The 26,952-nt window shown below is 41.4% G+C and overlaps 1 protein-coding gene across 5 annotated transcripts in view; it reads left to right on the top strand.

Moving 5' to 3' along the window:
- Positions 1 to 26,952, top strand: part of EHBP1 (EH domain binding protein 1) — a 229,139-nt gene that overhangs the window by 201,883 nt on the left and 304 nt on the right. For all 5 annotated transcript variants that reach the window (XM_050894523.1, XM_050894522.1, XM_050894521.1 and 2 more), the window contains 3 exons: positions 18,738 to 18,837; positions 19,989 to 20,062; positions 26,795 to 26,909. In XM_050894523.1, coding sequence (XP_050750480.1) covers positions 18,738 to 18,837; positions 19,989 to 20,062; positions 26,795 to 26,909 — 289 coding nt within the window. The remainder of the gene's footprint in view (positions 1 to 18,737; positions 18,838 to 19,988; positions 20,063 to 26,794; positions 26,910 to 26,952) is intronic.

Here is a 26,952-nt window from a genome sequence, read left to right as displayed (position 1 = left end):
AAAATTTCTTGCCAGCAATATTTGTGAGAGCTCTGCTGTACGTCTAGTAAAGAAAAGCATGAGAAGTTGCAATTGCCAAGTTGCAGACCTTCCAAAATTAATGGATTTCCTTCACTTCAATTGAATACACGGTCTGCGAAGTATAGAGAGAAAAAGATGTACAGTATGAATGAAAGCTAATATTCCCCTATCATAGTTGTACTGCTTGGGAAACACCATAGTGCCTGGCTATGCTGAGGTCAGTTATTTACCTTTCATAAATATGGAGTAAAAGTTATAGTTTCACAAGGCATTCCTAATTAAAAATTACGTTGATGCTGATGCGTGTCTCGTAGAATCCATAATGATCCTCTCCCAAATAAAGAAAATGCAGCAGGATTTCAAGCACATCTCTATTTACATAGTTCAGCACATGAGATTGCTGGATTATGATTAATTTTAATAGCTACATTAAAAAATACATCTAACATCATTCTTAATTAGAATAATCTCTAAAGCCAGTTAAATGTTTCAGAAGACAAACAGTTTAATTAGCTAACCTACAGAGGCTCCCCTCCTCCAAATGTGCAGTAGTCTTAGGCTTGGTGTTAGCCTTTCAAGCAGTCTTAAACAATCGGATGAAAAGGGATTTTAGGAAGATTAGAGGACGGGATGCTTTAGACGTTGTCCGTTAATCATGAGATATGCACCATCTACAAAGTTTCACAAAGAAATGAGAATTTAAATAAAATTTACTTTGGTTATCTAGTTAGCATGAATTACAAGCTATAACATCCAGTGATAAGACTATTTAATAAATGTATTCTTTTAATTGTCGATATGAGCAAAAGTACATGCTGGGGTGTAGTAGCAAGTGATATACCAGATTAACATTCTGAAAGGGACAATGCTTTTTTTCCCAGAAACCAGGCCTTTGTTGAACTATCCCAGGGTGCCACTAGATTTTTTTTTTTTTTTTTAAGGGATTCAAACTAAAACTTCAAATAGAATTGTTAGAGTTGGATCTTCATTTTCTCTCCTACCCATCTTCAAAGAATTCTGAAAAAGATCTGGGGTATTTTTTTTTTAGCTTGGGCGGTTTTTTTACTTTTTTTAATTTAAGAAAGATTACTTTTGGGGCTTAGTGCTTTTTTTAATTTGTTCAAGTACAACTTTTTTTTTTGAGACGTAAGGAAGGCTAAACAATTTATACCTTCCTCCCCTCCACTTCTGTGTTTTCTGCTTGCTTTCTTCGTAGTTTAAAAATTAGAGCTTTTTTTGGATCTAAAAAAGTCTACTGAGAGGGAATAGGTACTTACAAAGCTTTCCTCTGAATGATCTAAACAAATACTCATTTCTTATTTTTCCTGGAAGATTTGTCATCGTCCTTTTTATTCTTGAAGCCAACAAATTTATATTTCTCGCCTAAATTAGTCGCAGCAGCAGCAGCATCAAAATGCCTCTGTCCTAGATCGAGGTGGTCTTATTTTAAATAAATCCCCATGCTTTCAGTCCCTATCTACACACCCTGGGGGGGAACTGTTTACCTGTGCTAAGAAGCAAAGGCGAGCTCTTAAAGAGGAGACACTGACCCTTATCTAGCCTTTAACATGAGCAAAGAATTCAGAGTGTTGCCTTTACTCCTTCCGCTCTAGTCCCCTGAATTTGTGACAAACAGATTCATGGTGTAGCGAGCCCCTTGGGAAAATGCAAATGTCAGCAAATCACCTCTTTTAACATGGGGCACGCAGGCTGAAGTCAAATGTCATACCTACCATGTGATGCTCAGAAAGGTGTATGCGTTGGGGCACCCCTTTGCTTTTTCACTATAGAACGAGAATGTAAAAACTCAAGACAAAAAAAAAAAAAGAAAAAAAGGGAAAAAAAGAGAAAAAAGAAACAATTCTGGATATCTACAAGTTGGCTGATGTGACCCTGTGCCACCTACCAGTGTGCTGGCTGTGACCCAGCGATGTGATACTCCAACAAGCTGAAAGAGATGGCTGTCTCCGCTTTCTTTTGACCTCCCAAGGCAGCTGCCTGGTAGGGACCAAATGGCATGGAAGAAGAATATCTGCCTCACACCTGCTTTCTCCAAACCGCCTGCCACAATGCCAACGTGCCCACCAGGCTCCCCTGGGAGGCAAATCCCATCCCTGGCCCCCTCTCCATGGAATACCAGGACAGGATAGTTAAGATAGTTTTCTCTTCTTCAAAACTTCATTAGGATTGAAAAAAATGAATCTCTTGCTTGCACATTTTGCATAAATACATGGTAAGTTATCAATTGATGTTCAAATAGCTTAATTGAGTTTGAGGGGGGGAAAGGTCATTTAATTGGTCTATTGAAATGTTAACAGAAACAGATATGGCAAGGAATAGACTTTAATGGCTGCAGTGTGGCACTGATGTCTGCATTCACTTGCAAAATTGTTAATTAGGGCACTTTGGTAGTTCATTTGCTTTTGTATTGATGTGCTTAGTCCAACGAGAGAAATTGGGTTTGTATATGGTATTTACAGGGGGCAGCACAGGCTTACCATACGGTCAGAAAAAAGGAAAATAAAGTGTAAATTAGAATTGGTTTATGATTTGTGCCAGTGTCTTCATTAACATGCTTCTAGTTATGCAAGTCATTTTCTAGTGGCTAGTGTATTTTTCTGTGTGACTAAGTTTGATATGTCTGGCTTTATTTTTTTAATCATTGTAGTAGTGGACTTGAATAACACTACAATATGAATTTTTTTAAAAAGAAGTTATGTATATGAAGCTTTTTAAACTAGATTAAAACAGACTGTACCGCAAAACAAGGAATTAGGTATCTATGTTCGTTGAGCCCCTGGAAGAAGGTGTTATCTCCTTAATTGCATACCAAAAGAATATATTCAGTTACAATTCCTGGCCCACAGTCATCAATGCCAGTGAAATTACAAAACCAGTCCTTAGTATATACTTTAGGTCCATCGTGCTTCTCTTGCAGAATGTAAACCTTTAAGATACTGGCATTTTGTATGTGGGAATGGCGAAATTGCACTGAGTGTCCACCAGCATTTTTTGAGGGTGGTAATTGCAGGGATTAATCCTGGTGCTGTTTCTTAATAGACTTGCTGGATGCAAAGCTTTATATTTGAATTGGCTGCAAGAAGGCTGTATTGTGTACAGTATATAATAATACATTATACCCTAGGTTCTCTTTATAAACAGAGGCAGCAAGAAAAAAAAACAAGTGAAAAACCAAGTAGCTATGAATCATCACTTTTACAACAGGGATCCTGTTGTCCTACCGGAACAGGAACAGGTTAGGAGAGAAGATGACATTTTGCAGCAAATAAAGTGCTAATCTTAACAGCTCCTAAATGAAAAGGAGTTTTTGTTCATTATATATATTATAATATCACATTTGGGTGCTGTGTCTGCCAGTTGTTTCAGCGTTCGGGGCTTTGGTACGTAGTTTGTGACGGAGGGTTTCTTTTAAACTCCAGGCGTTCCTGTAGCGAGAGTTGACATCAGCTTCATTTACTCATATGTATTTGTGAAAGTACTTACGTGAAGATCACAAATATGCACAGCGCAGCTATCTAGTTCTGCAAGTTTAATCCGAGTCCCAGAAAGTTTCATTGTGGCCCTATGCAAATGTATTTACATAGGAATGGGTCTTGGGTCCTTTAAAGAAGGCAACAAAGTTGGAAGACTGAGGCCAACAAATAAATGAAAGTTTCTCTAAATCCATTGGATAATAGAGGCAGTGTTAAGGCTAACCACAGTGTTGAACTAAACAGAGGGATTACTCCTGGGTTTTGCATCAGTTGTTTTCTGCCGGGTGGCCTCACTTGTCAAAAAAAAAAAAAAAAAAAAAGTTTAACGGGCGAACATTCACATGGCACATTGAGAAAAGAAGTATGCTTAATTCCATCAAAGCTCAGAAATCAGTCATTAATTTATTCTAACCTCCAATTGTTGGTCATTTGTGAAACATCTGGCCTTTAAGTCATAGGAACCTAAACATAAGTACAATGTGAGTTCTTCTGAAGATGGGAGCTGGGTGTAGCGGGGGTGCTGTGTTAGCATGTGTACGTGAGCGTGGGCACACGTATGTGTGTGTATTGCATAGGTTGCAACTGCCACTTAATTTTGAAGACTTTGAAACATATTAAAATGAATCCTTCAGTTAATTTACTCTCGAAATTAGATTATTGTTCATTTGCATCTTGGAAAAGTTCTGCCATTCAAAAGAGTCTCTTTCTTCATGGTGAGTTAACAGTTAGATATTTAGCAATCTTGCAGCTTGCTAGTCAGAAATAGTTTCTAATGAAGTTGAAATTTGAGATAGAAAATATATAAAAGCTTTCAGGAAAGACATACCCTATTTTCCATATGGCTAAGTAATTGTTATGATATTTGTTTTAAAGCTGGACTTAGACACTCCTGACTGCCCTCTAATTTGATATGGCTGGTCCCGGCGATTCTTCTGGAGGAAACTTTCGTAGTAGAACGCAGTGAAGGAGATAAATAATTTTGCAGCTATAAGCACATTGCAAAGTATAGAAAATAATTCGGTCGCCTTTACTGTCATGCGGATAACAGTCTCCAGGTTATTTGCCTCTGCTAAGAGTTGGAACCTGAGTGAAAAGGAACTGAGTGATTAAAAGCAGATTTGAAATAAAGGTGGTGTCTCGGAGCTGGCAAAATTCTGCCTTTTGTTAAGCTTAAAATAATGCCTGCTATTTAATTCTCAGGGCTGGGGGGTGTTTTTATTTGGGGAGAGAATATAGTTCTTCATGTATAGCTTAAACGTTGCAACATCTCCTGTGATGAAATTTCATGTATTTCACATGGGCGTAGAGTGAAATTAGATTTCAAATATGATGGAAAAATTTAGATCTGTCAATCCACACAGCTATGGGGGTATCTCAGAGCTTTCTGTCTTCAGGCACTTACCTGCTTGTACTTTTTTTTGTTTTTTAAAGACCAATGTTCCTTCTTTGGCCTGACCATTTGCTTTTCTTGGTCGGCAGAGACTGGCTGTGCAGCTCTAAGGCTGTTTTGACAAACGTAACGATTCTACCCAAGCACATGACAAAAAGAAAGAATTTTGAAGGTTTTATGTAAAGTGGCTCTTTCTCTTAATATTTGTTTATCCTTTCCCCCTTGTTAAGTAAATAAATCTTTAATCCCCACTCCATTGTAAAATTTACTGTATCTGAATCTAGACCATTGTAACTGCTTTCAAGCCGGGTTTTATCCTTTCCTAGTAAAGGGATATTTGTGATTTTGGCAGCCTGACGCACATTATATTAAAAAAATCCAATGAGTAAATTAGGGGTGACTTAATATATTTGGATTCTTAGCATTTACTTGTCCCTGCCATAGTGTGGCTAGAATTTAGCAATGTGAATTTGAAGCGTGTGGGAATCCATGGGTGCTCAGTGTTGCACGGTGCGTGTACGTGTGTGCACATATGCACAACCCACCAACACAATATGTAAAAAGTCACGTTTCAACTTTGTTAAAGCCCTCATTTCCGAGGCACTGATGTCCAAAGTACTGGTAGGATAGTGGAGACGAGAGAAAAAAAAAAAAAAAAATCTCTTTAAACAGCTTGTGAAATGTAATGTTTGAAACGGTTCTTTGAGAACGTGCAGATTATGGTGTGCGTAGTGACTCTTTCCAGCTCTCTGGGAAATGAGCTGTTGACATTCTTTTGGGTCATCATCTGAGATAGGAGGGCAACCACAAGGATTTAGCAGATAAATTCATCCAAAAAGACCTTTATCCATTTCATTGCAACTTGGAAACGTTCATGTCGAATAGCAGCATTAATGTAGCCCTTTTAGCCCTTCAAAGTGAGCCTTATGTTTAAAAAAAAAATTTAAAAAACCCAAACAAATGACCAGAGTAATAACTTCTTTAGGTCTTCTAAGGGGTAATTCATTATTTACATAATTCTGGAGCATAAACCCATCTTTCCTTCAAGAGGCTCTGAAATAGAATTGGGGATCTTATACGGTGAAAGAGTCTCTTTTGAATTCTAATCAACTGGATCTCTCTCAAATTCATTTCTAGTTTATTGTAAACAGTGGAATTTAAATTAATTTCTTCTTATCTTGTCTTTTGAAGAAAACTAGCAACATGTTTAAAAGGTTTTCTTTTTAAATACAGCTCAGAGTTTATTTGATTGGGGTTTTTTTGTTGTTTTTTTTTTTTTTTTTTTTTTTTAACTTTATAAACCAGGTGTCGGGTAGGATGGGTTTTGACAGCCAGACAATTATGCATTAGTATAGGTGATTATGAAATAAATAGAAAAAAAAAAAAAAACCCAAAAAAACTTTTTGACTTGAACTCAAATGATACTATATAGGCTGAATGTGCAGGCAAGGTTCCCACAATGCACTGTGAAAACCTAGGCTAACAACCACCCTGCTGCGTTGAAAACCCCCAAAAAAGACAAAAGCACAATGAAATAGAAAGCTTACCACCGGTAGCTTTCAAAACGACAAACTAGGCAAACTATACATCTCCACCACTCCAATTTTGTCAGAATGCTAATGAGCTTGCTCTGATCTTTACTCGGCTTCCCGTGTTTTCTACATCTTCAAGGACCACATGGCGCTAGCAAAATAAAGACAACTAAATGAGAATTTCGAATGCTTTTTGTGTTAGGACCTGGTGCCTTTCAGTTGACGCACTCGTTGAATATTCTCAACTTAAAAGCGTACAACAGGGGGCTGGGTATGAACTTTTTAGCAGGGGGAAATTTGTACAAAAGTAAATGAGTGTGATGAGGAAAATATGAGAAAAATTTCTGATTAATTTCCACTCTATAATATCAATGACACCTTCAGCCCTTCTCATACTCCTCTAACAAGAGATGCTGATAAAAGATGAATGATTCTGTGTTGTTCACAGTGAATGTTTAGTGGTTTTTTAATAGCGGCATTCTACATAAAAGGCACCAGGAAGTACTCTGCATTAGCAGTTGAGATCAGTAGTTAATAGGATGATGTCTTTTAGCTTTTGTCACAAGATTATTAGAAAGGATGGGTTTCTGTTCTCATCCCGGCATACTTTGGAGTGCTTGTTGAGTACAAGTGCTAAAATACAGGTTTCTCGGTATTGTTTCACATGCAAAGTAAAAGCCCTTTTAATGCAACACCTTTTACTTTTTTTACCAGGTGATTTTTGTCGTTGATCTCTTATCTGCCCCCTTTAGCTGTATTAATCACTTGGAGTGGTCTGCTTCTCAATGGGGGCTTGATGATGCATATGTGTATAGATTCACTATCAAAAATAAATCCCTTATATGCTCTGCACCTTCACAAACCTGATTATCTAGCTGTATTTACCAGTCTGTATTATACCGTCTTGAATGCTTCTTACTGGAGTCGTCCAGTCTGCAATACAAATTTGCACTGGAGGAAGGAGGGGTAAGCTAGGAGGAGGCATCCTACTCCCTAAGCCAAGTTTTCTCTTTTAAAAACAATTGAATTCACAATTCTCTTTGGAATTCTCAAAAGTAAATGCAGATTTGTATTCACCAGTGTCAGGGCTTGGGGAGGAAAATGATGAACGTTCAGTTTTCCTTTATACTCCATTTAAAAATTGTTTTTGTTACTGTCTTCAAGCTCGCAAGCAGATGGTATGAAAAATATCGGTGCATATACGTAAGGAGAAAAAAATCATCGTAGTCTTTGCATATTTTCATATCTTACCTACATCAGAAAGAATTAATTAATAACACCGTAAGTTTTATAGCAGTTTGCCAGCCTTGCTTTTCTACACTGTTGTTTTGCTTAGCTCAGCATGATTAATCTCAGGTGAACTGAAAACTTGCCAAACCACGGGATGGTAGAGAGTTGTCCAACCATATTGTGAAGGACAAAGATGCACATGCCAAAGCACAGCAACAGAAAGGGCGGTATAACAACGGCAGTTCTGGCAAGATAGAAAATTTAAAAGTATCGGTGAAGGCATCTTTACCATGTACCTTTTTAGCATAAAAAGTGAGTGAAAGCATTTCAAAAAATTCTGAATAAGTGAATGATACGTATCGGACACTGGTTTGGGTTTTTGCTGGTGCCAGTTTGTGAGCATTCCCTATCGGAAATACCTAACGATTAGGAGGCTAGAAGGATATTATTCGTAGCAATTTGTGTTGGACAGAAGAAAAGGTTTTTGATACAAGCACAAGAGTTAGTGATTTTTATTGTAACATGATAACAGTTCACAAAACTATGCATTGGTAGTTACTGCTTTGTTTTGAAGCAAAGCAATATTATAAAGCACTTGATGAGATGCTTCTCCCTCCAGTGTTCAGGAATGTTAACTTGCTGCCAGGGTTATGGTAATGGGAGTTTTGGCAACTACCAAAACCCTGGGTGAAAGAAGTGTAACGACATTATGATCGAGGTCTTGTTTACAATATGGTAACTGTGCTTCTACGTTGCATCCAAGTGTGACATGACTGACCTGAAGCCTGCAGAGCTCTGTAGAAATGCCTGCTAGTACTGAATCCATGGAGGGCAAAGCCATTCATTAAAATTTGTTGATGCAAATAAACTGGCACGCTAGTAAGCTGTTTTTCTGACATGAGTCTTCAAGGTCCAGATCTTTCATACACAAATTTCTGCACAAGTATTGGTTTTGTAGTTGCCAGAATCATGTATTTTATGAGCGATTGAGAACTTCTTGAGTTCTTGAGGCTTGTCAACCTTTCTCCAGTTTCCCTTCTGTCACTGGCAAACTCTTTCCTCTCCAATCTCCATCTCCTCCCATGAGCAGTTCCTGTGAAGCAATCTCGACTTGCTTTTGGTAAAGGAAGACCATCTGGCCATACTTTTCCAAATACCCAGCATTTCTACAGCTGAGGAGCTCCCACAGAATGAACACACCATGCCAAACCCCAGAGTTCACAGTTCTGACTCTCTAATTCACATCTCTTCAGTGTTAGATCTGTGCATTGGTAGGCAGAAGTTCCCAGGAGGAGACCTTTCCAAGACCAGACGTGGGTGGCATGCGTGTTTAGCCTTCCCGGGCCAAGTTCGTTAAACCATTAAAGCAGCTCAGCAGCAGCAATGACCATATTTATTTTTTTTCTCAAAGTAACACCGAATTGCCATTGGCTGGAAGGACTGAACGATAAGTCGGCCTCCTCTCCGTGCATTTCCCTGGCTTGTAGTCTCATCATTGCCTTAAAAGAACCTGTTGACAAAGTGCTTGAAGCCAGCTTGGAGAAGAGCGCCCGAGCGCAGCGCAGCCCGCATAGCAGGAGGCTACTCTGGGAGAGCCCTAGGCACTATGAATAGACTTGTGAGCCTTCCAGAAGTCTTGCAAGACCCAACAGACACTTGGTTCTTTTAACTGATTTCCATCTTTCTTTGTGGTATTGCAGTATAAATGCTCTTTCATGTGGTAGGCATAGTCTTTGGCTTTATGCCTGGAAGTTAGCTTTCTCTACAATCAGTGCCTGCCTGTGAAGAGAAGGCGAGGAGAAAGGCACTTTGGTCACCCCAGGGCTCCCAGCCCATGATGCCACTGCAGTCTGCAGAAAGCCCTGTTATTTTTTGTTGGTTTTCTCCCGCTTACCACCAAAAACACCTTTTCTGTCAAAACTGGAAACTGTAGGGCCACAGGACACCTCAACCTAGCTGAACTTGCCCAATTAGCCCTGGGAAGCTTTGGGTCCCCGAAGTACAAACCTGTCGACTCCCAGTAAGAGTAGGCATCTTCATTAACACCGATACAAGTTCACATTCATTGCCAACCATCATCTCATGTCAGGCAGTTGCTTGGGTTAAATTCAGCCCTGTCCATTAAAGAAGTCATTTTATACTGTCAACTGCCCCTTCCCAGCTCCAGGAGAATATGTTCTGAAGGAAGTAAGGCAACATTTGGTAAAAACGGGATAGTATGCTGCCTAGTAGAGCACAATCCAACGACTTTAAGGTTAGCTGGCCTCTCACTTCAGAATCTTACCCAGCCATCACTTGCCAAGTAAACAGGCAACTGATCGAAGGAGTAGTTATGAGCCATAGAGAAATTACTATCACTCATAACAAAGCATCCAACTCTACTTGTCAACCTGCAAGTGAAATAGTTCATCTGCCAGATCATCATCCCCTTCTTGGTGGATTTCCAAGCATGAACTACTGTTTTTTTCGTAGCTTCAAAGGTTTGAGTGTATCAGTTAATGGTGCATGTTTCCTGTGCTGCAAGCAAAGGTCTGATGTATACTTTTCCCAAGCCCATGCTTCTTCTGAAGTTGTGCTATGTGAGAAAATTTGGGTACAAAGAATACCAGAGGGTGATAAAGGACAAGTGTTGGTTCTGCTCAGTGCTAGGATCCCTGCAGGCACTGTCCTCAAGGCAGGAAGCATCACTGTCTTACAGGAGTCTCTCCAGATGTTTCAGTTGAATCTTACCTCTTATTGTCTGAATTTTGGGCCACAAACTATGTGTTTTCTTTGTCTGGATTGATGGTCCCGCATTTAAAATATATTTGTAATCTTTATCAAGCCCAGGCATTCTGTTTCAGTTGATTTTCTGTTATATTCTAGTGGCTGCTGCATTGACTCGTCATGTAGAGAAAATCAGCGATCTTTCAGGCAATTCATCTTTTGTGGAAGTTTCGGTCCTGTGATAATTTTAGGTTGCCAAGACTACAGGCCACAAATATTTGTCTTCCTCTGAGTCAGTCCCACTCCAGGTAGAATAAATCCTTGCACGTGCTGGGATGTGGTCAGAACCCTGACCTTCTGTTTACACAGCTCTCAAAATTGTAAATGGCCTTTCTGATTTATTATGTTTCAGAAGCCAAAGAAATTACAAGTTTCCTGCTTGATATTATGCTAATTTGATGTGTGCTTGTGATAAAGGCATTCCCTTGGCTGCGGCTCCATTTCGTTAGGGTTACAGTACTTTTGGGGGCTGAAATAGAGTCAGACAATGCACTGCAATGTAACTCTGCCTGGCAGATTCTTGGCAGTCGTTACCTACCTTTATGAGACTCCATTGTGTGGACATCAATGTCTCCTTCTCAACTGCTCTCAGACAGCAAGTTAGTGGCCATGAATTTGCCTTTCTAATGTTCCTTAAGCATTTTCCCATCCAGTTCAGACTCAGAAAATTGTGCTAGGGCTTCATCTTCTCGCTAGCTCTTCTGCAGTGTCATCTAAACAACAATCTCATCCTGTTTATTTCTTGGTGGCTATTCTTGTTAATTTTCAGTGATTTTTAATAACTGAGGAGGTCCTCGTTCAGTGAAAGGAAGAAGTATTCTTTGAGAAAGCTGGGCATGGTAATCTGAAATGGGAGGCTTGAAGCTCAAGGTGGAGCAGCCTATCCATTCATGCTGCGGGGTGCCTACTGTAGGCTTTGTTTTGCCACTGAGAACTTTGAAGAATTACTTTAACCAAAATTCTGAGCTTTTCTACCAAAGGTGGTCCTCTGAAAGCAGAGGAGAGTGATTTTTCAGAAAATAGGTCTCTTTTGGGATGCCTCAGTTTCACTCAGTGAAAAACTGTGGATCACTAGTCGTTTAAAAATCTTCACCGTAGCTTTCAGTTGTTGGACACATTTTGTGGTAGGTCTCATGTAACTCTCCTTTACAAAAAATATCTTGTGAATATAGGCTTTTCTGCTTAAGTATTTGTTAAATTCAGTAACTTGCATTAAAAATAAGAGCTAGTCTGTGCATAAACTGTTCACAGTGAGTGAGATGAGAAGACTACTAAAATCAGTGGGAAGTCCTCCGTTGACTTTGAAGGGTTCGAGACCTTCCATCAGCCTTTGTTAGCGATGTGAGGTTGGTCAGCTGAAACCCCTGGCATTGTTTCTCATCCCTTCCCGTGTTTCCCTTCAGTACAGCTGTAATTGCCACAGCGGATCAGCCCCATGGTCTGGTCCAGAACGCTGTCCCGTAGAGGGACAGGTACAGGTTGAACCCAGGCAGGGGCAAGAAACTCTGCAGGGGCCGGTTACAGGCTAACCTGGCCCCAGGGAACATTTCATTTAACCTCTAAAAATTAAAGGTTAGCTCATATCCTAAAGCAGGAGGATCCAATTCCTACCTCCCGTGTTTTTTTGTTTGTTTGTTTGAATATTTATTGCTACAGCTTTGCCTTTCCCTATTCAACATTCAACCTGGTTTTAATTCTTGCTGAGCTCTTAGTTTCAACATTGCCTCGTGGCGATGAGTTCTACTGGTAAATGATGAGGCTTTGAGGAAAGATCATTCTTTTTATCGGTTTTAAACACACCACCTTCAATTTCAGTGAATTTCCCCAGGTTCTTACAAGACAAGATGAGACACATCCTAGAACTATTCTTTATTTGCTATTCATGTTCTCCTTCAGGTAAACAAGCCAATCTGTCCGCTCACTCCTAATACAGAAACTCGTAAAAACTCGTCCCCATGATTGGGTGAATGCAACTTTTTTTCTCAGCAGGCAAATAAAGGCGGTGCGGTACATTTTCAAAGGATCTTCCCGTTAAATTTGTGGAATTTGCTGGCGTTTGGACGGCTCTCGGTGGTCATCTAGCTTCTGTCAACTAACAAATAGCCCAGAAAGAGGAGCAGAGAGAAGTTGGCCAGTTTTTGTCGTTATTCGCCCCGCTCTAGTTCACATGCGCTGGCATTCTCCTGCTGGCCTCTTCACCCAAGTGTGTTGAGTGAAGAAAGCTTCTTCTATTCTATTTTAAAACTGTGTGTAAACATCAGCAAATGGGTGAAGAATGGACTCTGTCTTAAGTAGGTTGTTTTTCATGTAGTTCTGTTGAGGTAAATGGGGAGACTTGGGGAGGTTTCTGTGTTTAACCAGGACACCATGGCACACACACTATACACAGTGCAAATAAAATTTAAAAACAATTACTGCTTAAGACAGCATACAAAGTGATTTCTGTAAACCTGTTATTTCTTGCCAGACTGAAAGGGCTGGTTTGGGATGCTGATAGAAATCCTTTATTATTTATCTTATGCAGGTTGTAATTCATTTTTGCACAACAGCTAAATACATTTACATTTAAGGATTTTTTAAAAAATATTAATCTATTGGCTTATTTTGACAGATTTACGACGGTATAAAGCGTAGAGGAGTTACTGTGTTCATCCATTTACAGTGTAAACTGATCTTGTCCCTGCATGTTGCTGCTTTTTCTTCCTTTTAAGTGGTATTCACAGTGTTTCGTAGCACTTTCTTCTCTGTTTTCTTAGCAATGTGCAGGTTTACTATGTTAATCCATATTGGGTTTATCTAATGACTAGCTGCTCAAACAGCTTAAAAATAGTGGGTCTAATGGCACATATACGTACTGATAGCTGGCTGAGCATGAGGGGTGGGTTTGGAAGTATTTTTAGCAGGAAAGGAAAGAAAAAATAGAAATCGTTTTTTCAAATTGATTCAGAAGAGACATTTGTCAAGATGCTTCTTATTTAAATATTTAAAAAATAATTAGCTTACAGTGTAAACAAAAATCCATTTGTAAATCCTGAAGAATGTGAAGGAAAAGGTATTTTTAAAAGACTGCCTGGAAGCTATACAACGTTAAAATAAGCTAGTCACTTACATTGTTCTCAAAAAATGGTAACATATAAACATGCTTGTAATTCTTGACCATTGTAGATGAAAACTGGCTCAAGTTCATTTTGAATAACAGTCAGGAAAATGATATTTGAGTATGTGTGATGAACCGCAGAAGAAAAGAAAGGGTTTGGGGGTAGGGTTTGGGGGCGTTTTTTGCTATCATTAAAATTCTGGCTATTATTATTTCGGCTATCATTAAAATTTATCCCAGTAAGGGACAAAATCACCAAACTTTGTGCTGCAGCCTCGATTGAATCATGCGCAGCAGCTATTACAGTGCAGAATCGCAACTCAGAAGTCAGTAGGAGTTTCTCGTATCTGAGGGAAGAATTTAGTGTCTTGTCTATTCCAGGCTTGGTGTTGGGCTCGTTCCTAATCATTGAGGAGGGTTCTGGTAGATGTCAAGTGAAGAGAAGAATAGAGCACGCATCCTTCACCACTCAAGCCAGACAATGAAATTAGAAAATGGCACTGAGAGTTGCTGTGAGAGAATTCCCCTGGATTCCTAGAGGAAGAATAAAACAAGAATGTATTGATTAAAAAAAAAAAAAAAAAAAAAAGAAAGCAGAAAGGAAGAGGGGAGAAAGAAAACAAATTAGAGAAACCTTGCCAGAATCCTCCTCAGAACCTATCTAATAATAAAGTCCAACATTAAAAGCTGTATTGTCTTTTTACATAAAGGCACGTGTACTTACTGTTTCGTCTTAGTTTCTGGTTCTGCATTTTTCAAATCTCTTACAGAGCATTTTGCATGCATATGATGTTTGCAGCACTACGCGGTCTTATTTGAAGACTGTTTTCAGAAGTCATTATTGAACTATAGGATAAAAAGGTATAAGCATAATTACATGTTAAAGAGAATAAATATGTTCTGCTAGATAGTTAACCAGGTGAGGTTAAACAAGATAAGATGAATTCTGGTCTTTTTAGAAAACTGACAGTCTTCATTTTAAGCTACAATGTAAAGTGCTTTATCCTGAGATTAGGTATTGTGGCAGAAGCTAAAACTGCCTTTTTCCCCTAACCGTGCCAGAATACAACCTCCTTTTCTTTTTGCACTAACAAGACTGCTTTACCACCACAGCCCACTCTAAGTAATTAAATCAATCCTTTGTACTTACCGTATTCTCCTCTAGTGACGGTACTAGATCTGATTATATGCTTCATGCATATTCAAAGTACGGCACTGACAGCTCTTTAATGAGCTCTTACTTAATCAGTACGAACAATGTTCATCTTGTTCTTTTTTTCCTCATACATTAGAGCTAGGAACAGTTGGGGAAAAAATGAAACATCCAGCATTCATTTGAAAAATATATTGTACTTTGAAAAGTGTCTAAGCTGGGGAAGTTGCATTCTGCCCTTTAAAAGTCTGATGGACAAATTGGATTACTAGTATTGGATTAAATAACAAATGGTTAGAGGAGAAATGAGAAAAGCTCGCTGTGATCACAGGCTTTAATATTTTTTGTTACTTATAAAGCTGAAGGGGTCTTTAACCAGTTATTAAAGTCAGGATTAATTTGTAATGGTCCAACTTACTAGCTTTAAAAGGGTTTTGTTGTTGTTGTTGTTGTTTTTTATTGAAAACAATAGTGTAATGCATGTATTATGGAAAAAAATTTAACTTTAAGATCTGTGGGCTATTTATAGATTTTCATCATCTTGTACTGGCTCAGATAAGAGGTTTGCATGCATGGGATCGATTTGTTCTCAAACATGTTTTTCACTTCATTTAAATAATCTGTACAGTATTTTTTTGTTCCCGAGAGCAACACAGATATTTTCCCAATTTTAATTTTCAAGCATTTGTAGCAAGTCAATTAAATACTTGTTTTACACTTGGAAAGTGGAAACAAAAACAACCCAGCAGCAGCAGGGTTTTACAGAGTGAAACTGTGTTGAAGAAAGGCTTTTTCTAAATTTTTTTATTTAGAAATTGTAAATGTGAGTTTAGCTTGCAATACAGCTGCAGTAACAACACTCAGTTTTTCTTTGTTGAAAGTGTTTCGCGTGCATCCTTCCACCAAGGGGAAAAAAAAAAAAAAGTAGTAATGCTCTAGTGGTAGTGTATTTGCTGAAAAGAGTTATTTAAGTTTCTTACATATGGGAGTTCATCTTTATTTTGTTTGCCTGGGAAGAATCTGTTTCAGCTCCATGCGCAAGAATTTAAAAGCTGATGGTCAACAAATAAAATATCAGCATCGACTGGTATTAATATTGCACACATGTGTCATTTCACTGATCAAAAAGGCCTTCGCCAGGGTACAATTGGCCTTTTTCCAACTTGCAAGCTTTTTCTCAGCTTTTTCTTTTTTACTCTTTCTTCTTTTGTTGCTGCCCGGGGATTTGTGCCTATCGCAGCCGATATCACATGACCGGTGTCAGGGCATCACATGGGTCCAAAGCGAATACAAAAACAGATTAAAAATTCTGTAAAAACAATCAAGACTTTGTTAACTCACTTTTAAACCAGCCTATTCTATGGATATTGCCTGTGCTTTGGTGTCAGCGTGGAAATATCAAAATAAGCACCTGTTCAGATCAAACTCGACAGCTCCAAGCTTTACCTAGATCTTTTCTCATTATATGTTGCAACTAACTTTATTTAGGAGGAATGCATTAATAGAAAGAAGTTTATGTTCTTACCCTGAGCTTGCATGGCATGAAATTCAAGTTCAGATCCACCATTGAGTCAAACTCCTTTGAAACATTTCTGTCTCCCGTTTCTTTTTCAAGGCTTGCAAAATGAAATGCAGCAAGAGCTTGCATTTATAATGGCATCTTTTAGCCAGAGATCCCAGACCACCCCAAAACCAGCAAATTCAGTGTCATAAATTGGTTAAAATGTTACTATAGCCATGTATGTCTGGTTGTGAGAACTTTTTTTCACCAGCAGCGTGGCAATCTCATGCATCACAGAATAGACTGGTCATTCTGCAAGGATAAAAAAAGCAATCTATCCCCTTTTTCTTGCCCTCTCCCCTAAATAAATTTCAGCTACTTGGTGCATTTCAACAAAAGGTTGCTAATATTGATTATCATCTGCTTCTAAAAGCAGACCCTGTTAGATGGACCCAGACGGCAAGCCTTTGATCTGTAACTTAACAGCAAAGTATACCTGTAAGTTTTAATCCTCTTTGGGGGAGTGCTGAACTGCTGAATATTATTGTAAATGCCGTGGTGTAATATTTTCTGCACAAAACCAGAAGTGGAGGTCTTGGGGGGGAGCATTTCTACATGAAAAATTTCTTCCTTCATCGCTCCATCGTCCAGGAGCTGGACCCTGCTGCTTCTGCTTGGAAAAAGGCTGCAGGGCCAGCCCCACTTTAGGATGCTCTGCCCTTCCCATCTCGCCGCCTGCAAATTGTGTACCCTAAAAGCACCCTTCCAGGAACAGTTTCATCAACCAGGAGCTTCCCAGGGTGATAAGTGGATATGGGGGGATGTCTCACGTCAGAAGGAAGAGCGTGTCAAATGGCATAACTTTTTCTTACTGTGTGGGTCCACCAGCTCCAACCCAAGCAGACCCACTTCCCTGTTCATCTCCTTTTCCTTCCCTTGTGTGGATGCACCAAGCCCACAAGCCATGGTGGGGGGAACGAAACAGTTTGGAGAAGGCTGGTGACCTTCCCTTGCACGCAGCAGGGTCATAGCTGGGTGAGGAGGTGGTTCTCCATGCAGATCTGGGCTTGTACACTACCGTGGTGTTGGGGTGTGAATGTGCGCGTGGCAGGCACGTACGTGCAAGCATTTCAAACGCTCCCATCCAGAAATTGAAAGCTTCCTTTTAGAGCAAAACAATATTTTTTCTGGTGTCTTTCCAGCTTCTGGTGCTGGAAATTGCTTCTCTGCAACTAGGGATCCTATGGTTTAAGTCAGTAAGATAGCTTCCCCGAGTGTGCAGCACCTTGCATCAGAGATTGCAAAACCCTTTACAAACATCAAAGAATTAACTTTTAGCACCCTTGCAAGATCAGTACGGATGATTATCCCCATATTACACACATGGCGCTTAAACTCGGAGCTCTGCCCACAGTCTCCTGGTGAAGCAGTGTCGAAGCTGGGAGAAGTACTCAGAAGACCCAGTTCATGCTCCTTTGCCACTATTCCAGGTTTCTTCCCAGATTAATTTTAACCGTAAGAAGTGCATGAGTTTCATAATTCAATGAGGACCATATAGTCTTTGCTCCTCAGCTCAACTTGAGAGGTGAGAATGGCAGGTCACCACAGAGGTGCAGTCTCCACAAAGGACTTTGATGAGGTTTCTCCTAGTCCCTGAGCTCGGAAAGAGTGGAATTTGGCTGAGCGACCCTGCTACATGGAAAGGACAGTCAGGAGCCTTCTGGACACTTGTCTGCCTTTCCCCCATGTGTCCTGATGGTGCAGAGGTGGTAATGTAGAGTCTTATAGAGTCTGGTAGAGCGTAGCGCTGACTGCAGGTAGGCTATGGAGGATCCTGATCCTGATCCTGATCCTGCCTGGGAGGCAACGACAGACATGGGCTGGGGAAAGGGGTGCTAGTCCATGCATACACACGTGGGGACCCTTAGGCACCTGGACCCCAAACGATTTGTATTTGTGCAGATGCTTCCTTTGGTTGCGGGTTGAGAAGAGGAGCAGCTCTTTCCAGCTCATCGTCTGGAAGAGTGGCCATAAGCACAGAGGAGCTGAGCAGGTGCCCGCTCCTTGGCCAAGGGTTCAAGATTACCATCTCCTCTGCAGCTACTTTGATCCCTACCACATCATCCTGACTGCACTTGGGTTTGCATGGGTGGAGTGGATCTTGCCCACAAGGATTGTTTTTGTGTTTGGAAGCCTGTGATGACCAGACGTCTTTTAGCAGCAAGGTTTTTTTCATTGGGAACATCACAACAATATAGTTCTTTCAGGAGAATTTAAAAGATACAGTACTTTTTAAAGCAGTATTTATTTAGGTCAGGGTGTCAGCATGATGAAGAACACTAAAATGTATGCTGAAGAATGGCTGCTTTCAAAGATTTATTTATGGAGCAAGGATTGGGCGGCAGGACTTGTAGTCGTATGATATTTTTACCATTTGAGAGTACACCTTGTAATGCTCGATGATATTGGAGACCAATACTCCAAAACCTGAAATGAAATATGTAGCTCAATTTGTGAAATGCCACATAAGTAATGAAATTATTTTGATTGCAGGAAGAAACACAGAAGAAGAAGAAGCTATGATGCAGGAATGGTTCATGCTGGTTAATAAGAAGAATGCCTTAATAAGACGAATGAACCAGCTTTCTCTTCTGTAAGTATGGATGGATACATGTATTTACAAAAGGATGATTTACGGGAATATTTACCTGTCAGATAAATGCAAAACTTTTTTGCTCTCTTCCCATTAGACTTCAAAAATATGCCCTCAAAAGTGAGTAGTGTGGATGCTTTGTGGAACACATCAAGTAACTTGTTTTTCTCATATTTCAGACTTGAAAATGAGAAGCGTGCAATAACACAAGATTAGCCAGAGCTGTGAAAAAAAAAAAAATTAAAGAAATATTAAGCACAGTTACATTTTCAATGGCCCAACAGTAGAATAAAATTACATTTTAGAAATGCGCAAATAGATTTGGATTCTGCCTCAGATGTGACAGGTGAAGACTATTCGGAGAGAGAGCAAAATTTGAGTTGCTTTGCAGAAATCCTCAATTGCATCGCTAGTTCAGCAGCACCAGACTGCTGAAAGGATATTAGTGAGCCAGTCACAGTGCGATGATACCACCGATACTGCAAAGTAAGGACAAATAAACTTTTTTCGCTAGCACCAACAAGGAAGGGAGAAGAGGCTGCTCGTTTTTAGAGGCGTTCTGCCCTCAGCGCTTCTCTTCCAGCCTCTTTCGGTTTGATTGTATTTCTTTCAGTAATGCCACCTAGTGTAGATGCCTGCATACTTCCCTGGGAAGAGCCTGTGCTCACGGATTTCCTACCGTGTCTGAACTTGACAGAAGATTCTACCTTCAAAATATTAAGCTTTCTAATCCCGTGTCTAATTTTCATTATTCATTAAGGCAGAATGTATGTAGGATAATACTTCCAGTGTCATATTATCTTGGTGAATAGGCTGATGCTGGAATTTGTTCATTAGATCCGAGGGAATGTTTTATACTTAGGACATTCCATAACAGCCACTCCAAGGATGAATATGAAATAATTACGTCCTGTAGCACAATAGAGTTAAACTGAGGGAATTAAAGCCGACATTATAGAAAATGAAAAGGCCCTGTGACTGAATATGCCACCTGAGCAAGGTTTTAAGTTTGTGTATCATTTGTTTGGAGTAGCTTAAAGTTAAAGAGAAAAGTCGGTTACGAGTCCTAAAATCAATGTAAGTTAAAGGTTCTTTTAAGTGTTTAATGATTTAGTAATTAACATATTGATGAACTTTTGCAACTTGCCTAGGGAAAAAGAACATGACCTAGAAAGGCGCTACGAACTGCTGAACCGGGAGCTAAGAGCAATGCTTGCTATTGAAGGTAAGAGCAATGCTGGGTACCGAGGGAAGGAAAATGCTTGTTGCCGAAGGTTGCTACCTGAAAGTACCAAACATGGAGGCTTTTCTGAAGTTAAGTTAAGAATTAATGGTGATATTTATATCATTTCAAGTGATAGCACACAGCAAATACGCTGGGTCCGTGATCCCATTCTTAAGTTTTATTCAGGGAGGAAAAAAAAAGTTCAAGATATGGGACAGAGAAATGTGGTCTCCTTGGAATAAACTCTGAAAACAAAGTGATGAGGAGGTAAAGAATATTTGTCCGGGGTTTATTATTTTTTGTTGCAGTAATGCTCTCCTGGCTTCCTGCGGCATCGCGCTGCTTTCGGTGCCGCAGAAAATGGAAGGGGTGACCCACAGAAGGGAGCCTCCTTCCTTCTAATGTTTCAGATCTGTTTTACAACAGTATCTCACTGGGAAAAAAACTCTCATCGGTTTTGGTGGTAAAACACTACGTTTGCCAAGTAAATATTTCATCGCAAGCAACACCAGGATTAGTGTGATCCTTTGCACAGATTTTCTCCCTTCTCTGCAACTCTCCCGAGTTTAGTCACCTTACCTGAATGAAAACTCATGGGAAGATTGACACGCGGGATAAATGAAACAATTGCATCCTTTCCATAGGGCTTTCAAGTGAATTGTACAGTAATCCTGGGGATGATTCATAATAAAAAATAAACATCCAGATAGCTTAAACCATTGCTTGCATTATTTTCTTATTTAAATATCTTAAGTGTTTTCTAATGCTGCACCGCTTATACCTCTTAGTCACAAATGCTGTCTTATAGTTCAAAGATGTTTGCTTAAAAGTTAATCCTTTGGGCTCTGTAAAATGGACCTTTTGTCTAATCAATGCAAATTGATTTTCTATTCTGTATTGACCTCTCAACCCTTTGACTGTCCATGGTAATTTCTTTCTTCACCTGATAAGGTACCTGATCCATAATAAATCAATTCTAATTAGTTTGGAGACTTCACTGGGAGCATAAGTTTGTAGGAAAAAAGCAGCAGGTTTCAGGTAGCTTTTTCATATCTCTCCGTCTGTGGTTATATTTTTTGCATAAGCCTACATTCACTATATATATATATATCACTTGGATAAACTTGAGTCGTAAATATATACATTGCTTTCTGCAGAGGCAAGCCAGATTAATTGGGAATCATACTAATGAAATATTTAAAACATAAAATGCTCTAAAACCAGAGAGAAGCTAAGAGATACTGGATTTAAATCCAAAGTTTCAATGTTTAATTGCCTCTTATATGTTTTACTGTCTTGGAATGCCCTAGCAGCAGCCTTTGAATGTCTAGCAGCCTATGCCATTCACACATTGACTTGAACAAAAATCTGTCCTTTTTTTAATTTCTTTTTGTAAGTTCAGAGAGGGATGCCAAAACCCAAGAAAGTCCTCTTTTTTTTCCCCTGGTTTTTTGGGGGGGTTTTTTGGTGCTACTGGTGATATGGTAAACAGGGGTTTAGGGAGAAAATATAAGTGCTGAAAATTTTGGTTATTTTTTGGCATATTTTATTTATACAATGAAGTCTGCATTTAGCATTTTAACCCTCAATAAGATTATTAGTCTGCTAGAACTTTTAGCAGTTATCTGCTTTTACCTAAAAAACATATTAAAGGAGAAACTCTCCTAAGAAAATGCCTGCAAAACCTCAAAATACACATTTGTGAACCCTTGCCTCTTGATGTGTGCGTCAGCACTGTATCGCTTTCCGTGTCCGACATACGCTGGGGTGCAAAGATGCACTTTTTGGGATGCACCAGTAAAACCACACCGTTTGTAATATGATTTCCCCAAGAAGCATGGGCTGCCCGAACAGTCCGGTGCTGTCTGCTCCGAGGCCATTTAGGCGATTGCTAATGAGCGCTTGGGCTCCGTGAAAGAGTTGAAAAGACAGATCTCACCAGCACCAATTCCAATACGTGAGCAGGAAAAAAATATATATGTATAACAGGATGGGACCGGTTTGTATGTCTAAAAGAGAGACAGAACACACCAACCCAAACTGGAACTTAAAAAAAAAAAAAAAAAAAGTCTTTGAAAGGTGATAATTACTGTTTTGGTAAATTGCTCTAACTCTTCCACGCGTGACTGTGCTGTTTAAAAATCTATCAACCAATTTACTTAGCTAGTTGATGACAGGAAAAAAAAAAAAAAAAGAGAGCCTTGCAAAAGGTAGCAGCCTGCTGATCGCAGATAAAGGCGGTTTATTGGCGGCCGGCCTGCCCTGCCTGCACAGGCAGCGTGTGGGCAGCGCTGGCGTCTGGAGGTGCTGACCGTTATAATGTTCAGTGATGTGGAGACAGTGTCCTCTTAGCCAACTGCTAAAATGGAGGCATACGCAGCTGAATAGCCTTTTGGAGTGTTACGGCACTTCACGCGGAACACATGAATGACCGAGGGTGGTAAAAGAAGGCATACTTCCCCCCCCCCCCCCTTTAACCGTACAGATAAGAAAGAGAGAGTTAACGCGCTGCCTTCTTCCAGCTAGAAAGTGTTCCTCTCTTTCCACTGCCGAGACTGCTCTGACCGAGAAAGGCCTGAAATCCCTGCCTGACAGGCCAAAGAAAATACAGGTTACTGGGTTTGTTTTAACCTGCGCACATGGGAAGGCATTTTGGCTGTCTGTTTGGGAGCCGGCCGGCTCGTGTAAACAAGGTGCTGCATTTCAGAGCCTGATTTTTACCACGTCCGCGGCCGAGTGGCGGATGCCTTACTTTCAGCTACCTTTCCTCTCGCTCCTTTCTTTTTTTTTCATTCGAGATTTAATGCCTCCTTAGAAAAGATAAGTTCATTTTTGCACACCTTGGGGTGGTGTGTTCATTTTCTCCCCAAGAAATGGATCTTCTTTCGGATTTTGTACATCTTGATTTATTCTTGGCTTATAGTTTGAAGTGGGTGCTCTTCTAAAAGGATTTATGCATAGGTTCACTATTTTTGTAGTTATGGTTTATATGATAAGCTTTTTATATTTAAAATCAATATGTAATCCTGTGGAGGAGCTTATCCTCTAAAACCCCATTTGTAAATCTATTTTAGCTTTGTTACACCGCACAGCCACAGTATTCCATAGATTGATTAGGTTCAGCAGCAGAATCCTATCAAATGGCCTGCTCTGATGATGATGCAAACTCTTTCAGGATTGCTAGTTGACTGGAACTAAAGATAAGACCTGACTGCAATCCCCCAATGTGCTCTTTACAAAACTAGTGTTAATTTTCATCAAAGTGCCGGGCTTATTTATTATAGTGGTGAGGTTGAAGGTTTTACTACAAGAACTTTCGACCATTTCTATTAAAGCATTTCTATGGGAACCGGCCGCCTGTTCGCTCAAAGTAATTATCAGTTTAAGCAGTGGGGGGAAAAAAAAAGACAATATGAAGTCAATGAAGATGAATAATTGAAAACATTTCTACTTTAACGTGAATTTAGCGAACTCTGTCATTTTAAACTGCCCATCGCGAGCGGTGGCACGGGGACTTTAGCTTTCAACACTTTTAGCTCATGTACAGCCTCAGAGCTTAATCCTATTTTTGTCCGGAGTGTAGCTTTTATAACAGTATTATTCTGAAATCTTCAAATTAATCACAGCCCATATTGTAGCTTCCCAGAGCTGCAGTCAGCCTGGGTAACTATATGTGACAGGTGTTATAGGTAATCCTGGCTTAAAAGGCACAACAGGTAGGAATCAAACTTGAACACAGTTGCTTTTTTAAACATAGGGATGCTTCCCAAAACTGCAGCCCGGCAGTATTTTGTTGGATAAAACAAAACTGCAATGTAATCACATATAAAATGTTATTTAAATACTTTGCGCCAGTTCCTCTTTGAACCTATTGCTACTTGACTGTATTTATTGGGGGGGGGGACACAGAAGTCAGACTCCTTTTCTGGGAAACAAGGTGAAAATGCAAGGGAATATTTCTTCCAGCAAGTTTTCCTGTGGCGTATTTCAAACACTAATAATATGCAAATGCAGAAACAAACAAAAAACCCCAGTTTTGTTCCATGAAGTCCTAATATGATGTTATTTACCCCACAGGGCTACAAGAAGGGGCAACAAAAACTGTAGCTCTTAGAAAGGGACTTAGCAGAGAAAAATAGTAGTGAAGGACTGAGCAGAACCTGTACCGAAATATTTTGACTGATGTTTGCTGTTTCGAAAGCTAAAATTGCTGCTGAAACTGGAGAATTAGGGGGTGAAGCCAAAACAAAAAAAAAGAAAAAGGCTTTAAAAATAAGAGCTTTTCAACTAAGTGAAAACCATCAAAATTGCAAAATGATTAACTCAAGTCCAGGTAGAGACGGTGGATTTCAGGTCCCTTTTCATCCAGAGCTTCATGTGCCCAGATGTGCCGGGGAGCCCGAGCCTCAGCACAATTATCAGCAGAAGCGGGGGGAAAGTTAACTTGAAAGTTGGGGGCCACGTCTGGGGGGAGCAAACACCCGTGAAATTCTCTGCCGCCTCTCTCCTCCTTTCCTGCCCGGCTCACCGCTGTTGCCCTTCGCAAGACGGTTTTGTCGCGCTGAGCTTGCATTGCGCATGCAGGGGCTTTATTTGGGTAAAAGCCTCCGGTTTTGGGAAGCTCTGATTTGCAGCGGTGCAGAGCAGCGTGTTTTAAACGAGTCGAACTGAAGGAGCCTTCCCCAAAAGGAGCAAAAGGGCAAGCAGCGGTGGAAATCGAGAGACCGCCTTGAGAATTAGCACCTAAAAGGCTGCTGCCCAAATTAAAGCAGCTTTGTCGCAGGAGAAATGGCTTAGATTACCAGTAATTTTGGCTGGTAGCTTCAGTTCTAATCTGTGTACACCTGGAAAATTATTTCCTTAGCAACGGTGGAGGGGAAGCAACACATTTAAAAAAGAAAGAGAGGAAGAAAAAGAAAAGAGAAAAAGGAAAAGAAAGAGAAAAAGGAAAAGAAAGAGAAAAAGGAAAAGAAAGAGAAAAAGGAAAAGAAAGAGAAAAAGGAAAAGAAAGAGAAAAAGGAAAAGAAAGAGAAAAATACAGAGAAGGAGAAAAGGAAAGAGAAAAAGAAAAACTCCTGGGAAGTTTCGGCAGTGCCCTGCCAGGCCGATGCTCGGGGAAGGGCTCTGGTGCCACTCCACCGAATCCCTCCCCACTTGCGAGACACCGCCGTGCGTGTTCGGCTCTCCCAAGTGTGCCTGGCACACACGTGTCGGCGTGGGTTTTCCCTGCGTGCGTGTGGACCCGTAACTCACTCGTGGGCCCGTGCGCCCAGGCAGAAGGCGAGGGCGCGATAAAAGCGGTTACACATTCCTGCCTTTCTGCCGCTCTTCCAACCTTTATTGCATGATGATGCATCTAATTTTTAATTTGTAAATACAAGGCTGAATTCCCTCTAGCACCACTTGCTTTCATAAAGCTTCTGAGCAGTTTGCTGTCTTGAATAAATTTGGCTTTGGAGGGGGGTCAGGGGGATTTGAACCACCGCATTCTTGCGGGGTTTGTGAAGATTCACATGGTAACCGGTGGTGAGCATTGTTCGGGTTATCTGAATAAGCACCAGCCATGTGAGTTTTAACATGATCGCCCAGGGCAATGGAGAGCGCGGGGAGAAAGCCAAAAGGACTGCACCCTCTCTCCCCTTCGCCTTCGGGAAGCGCGGCCGGGGAGGAGGAGGAGGAGGAGGACACCGCCGGGCCGGTGGCGATGGCTTCTCCCGGTGGGGTTTGGGTTTTTTTGGAGCCGGTGTCCTCTTTCCCTCCCGCTCCTCATTTGTCCTGCTATCTCCCTCATCATCTACTGCTCCTGCTTTTCATTGTTTACCTTCTTAATGAGGGAGGCGGGGAAGGCTGGGCCTTGACTGACAGCGACAAGCCCTTAGGTCTGCCTGGAGAGCCGGCGGCTGCGGGGCGGCCCCGGGGGGCTGCGCCGGGCCGGGCCGGGGGCTCCGCCGGGCCGGGCCGGGGCGAGGAAAATCCCTTTGGGAACAGCGAGGCGGCCCCGTCCTCCGCTGCCTGCCAGCGCCGGGGGTGAAGGGGCCCCGCGATATTATGTAGCAAGTGTATTTTTACTTCAAAGGGGAAAATGCTAATTAACTGATACCTGCTTTTAAAGTTACTGCGGAGCATATGGTGCCCAGTGTGAGATTCCTCCAGCTGCTAAGAGCAAGTGAGGAATTAGCAAAGAAGAGCCGGGTTGCAGGGAAACGGGCTTTCCTCCTAGGAGGGGAAACTTGGTAAATGTCGGTGCCCGTCCAGGAAACACAATCGTGGGGCGGGGGGAACAAAAAAAAAAAACCAAAAAAACCCCAAACAACCCCAAAGTCGCTGCTGAGCTCCCCCAAGCCAGGTGGGCAGGGAGGCAAAACGCCGGCGGGCTGCGCTTGTCGCCGCGGTAGCTCCCGCTGGGGAGAGCGGCAGCGCTCCGCGGGCCGGGGCACAGCGGGCCGGGATGGGATGGGATGGGATGGGATGGGATGGGATGGGATGGGATGGGATGTGCCGGGCCGGGCCGGGCCGGGCCGGGCCGGGCCGGGGCCGAGCTGGGCGGCTGCGCCGGGATGTGCCGGGCCGGGATGTGCCAGGATGCGCCGGGCCGGGCCGGGCCGGGATGTGCGGGGCCGGGGCCGGGCTCCCCGCCGCAGCGGCCCCGGGTCCCCCGGCGCGGCTGGCTGCGCCCCGGCGGTGGCGGCCGCGGCGTCTCACCGCTGTTGTTGTTTTGGTTTTCTCTCGCAGACTGGCAGAAGACCGAGGCGCAGAAGAGGCGGGAGCAGCTTTTGCTGGACGAACTCGTTATTCTCGTTAACAAACGGGACGCGCTGGTCAGGGACCTGGACGCCCAGGAGAAGCAGTGAGTCGGGCGAAGAGGGCGGGGGGGGGGGTCTCCGCCGAGC

The sequence above is a fragment of the Gymnogyps californianus genome, chromosome 3 (assembly GCF_018139145.2).
Source record: "Gymnogyps californianus isolate 813 chromosome 3, ASM1813914v2, whole genome shotgun sequence".
NCBI classification, from domain to species: domain Eukaryota; kingdom Metazoa; phylum Chordata; class Aves; order Accipitriformes; family Cathartidae; genus Gymnogyps; species Gymnogyps californianus.
The sequence above is the reverse complement of the archived record's forward strand: the minus strand, read 5'-3'. Positions and strand labels throughout refer to the sequence as shown.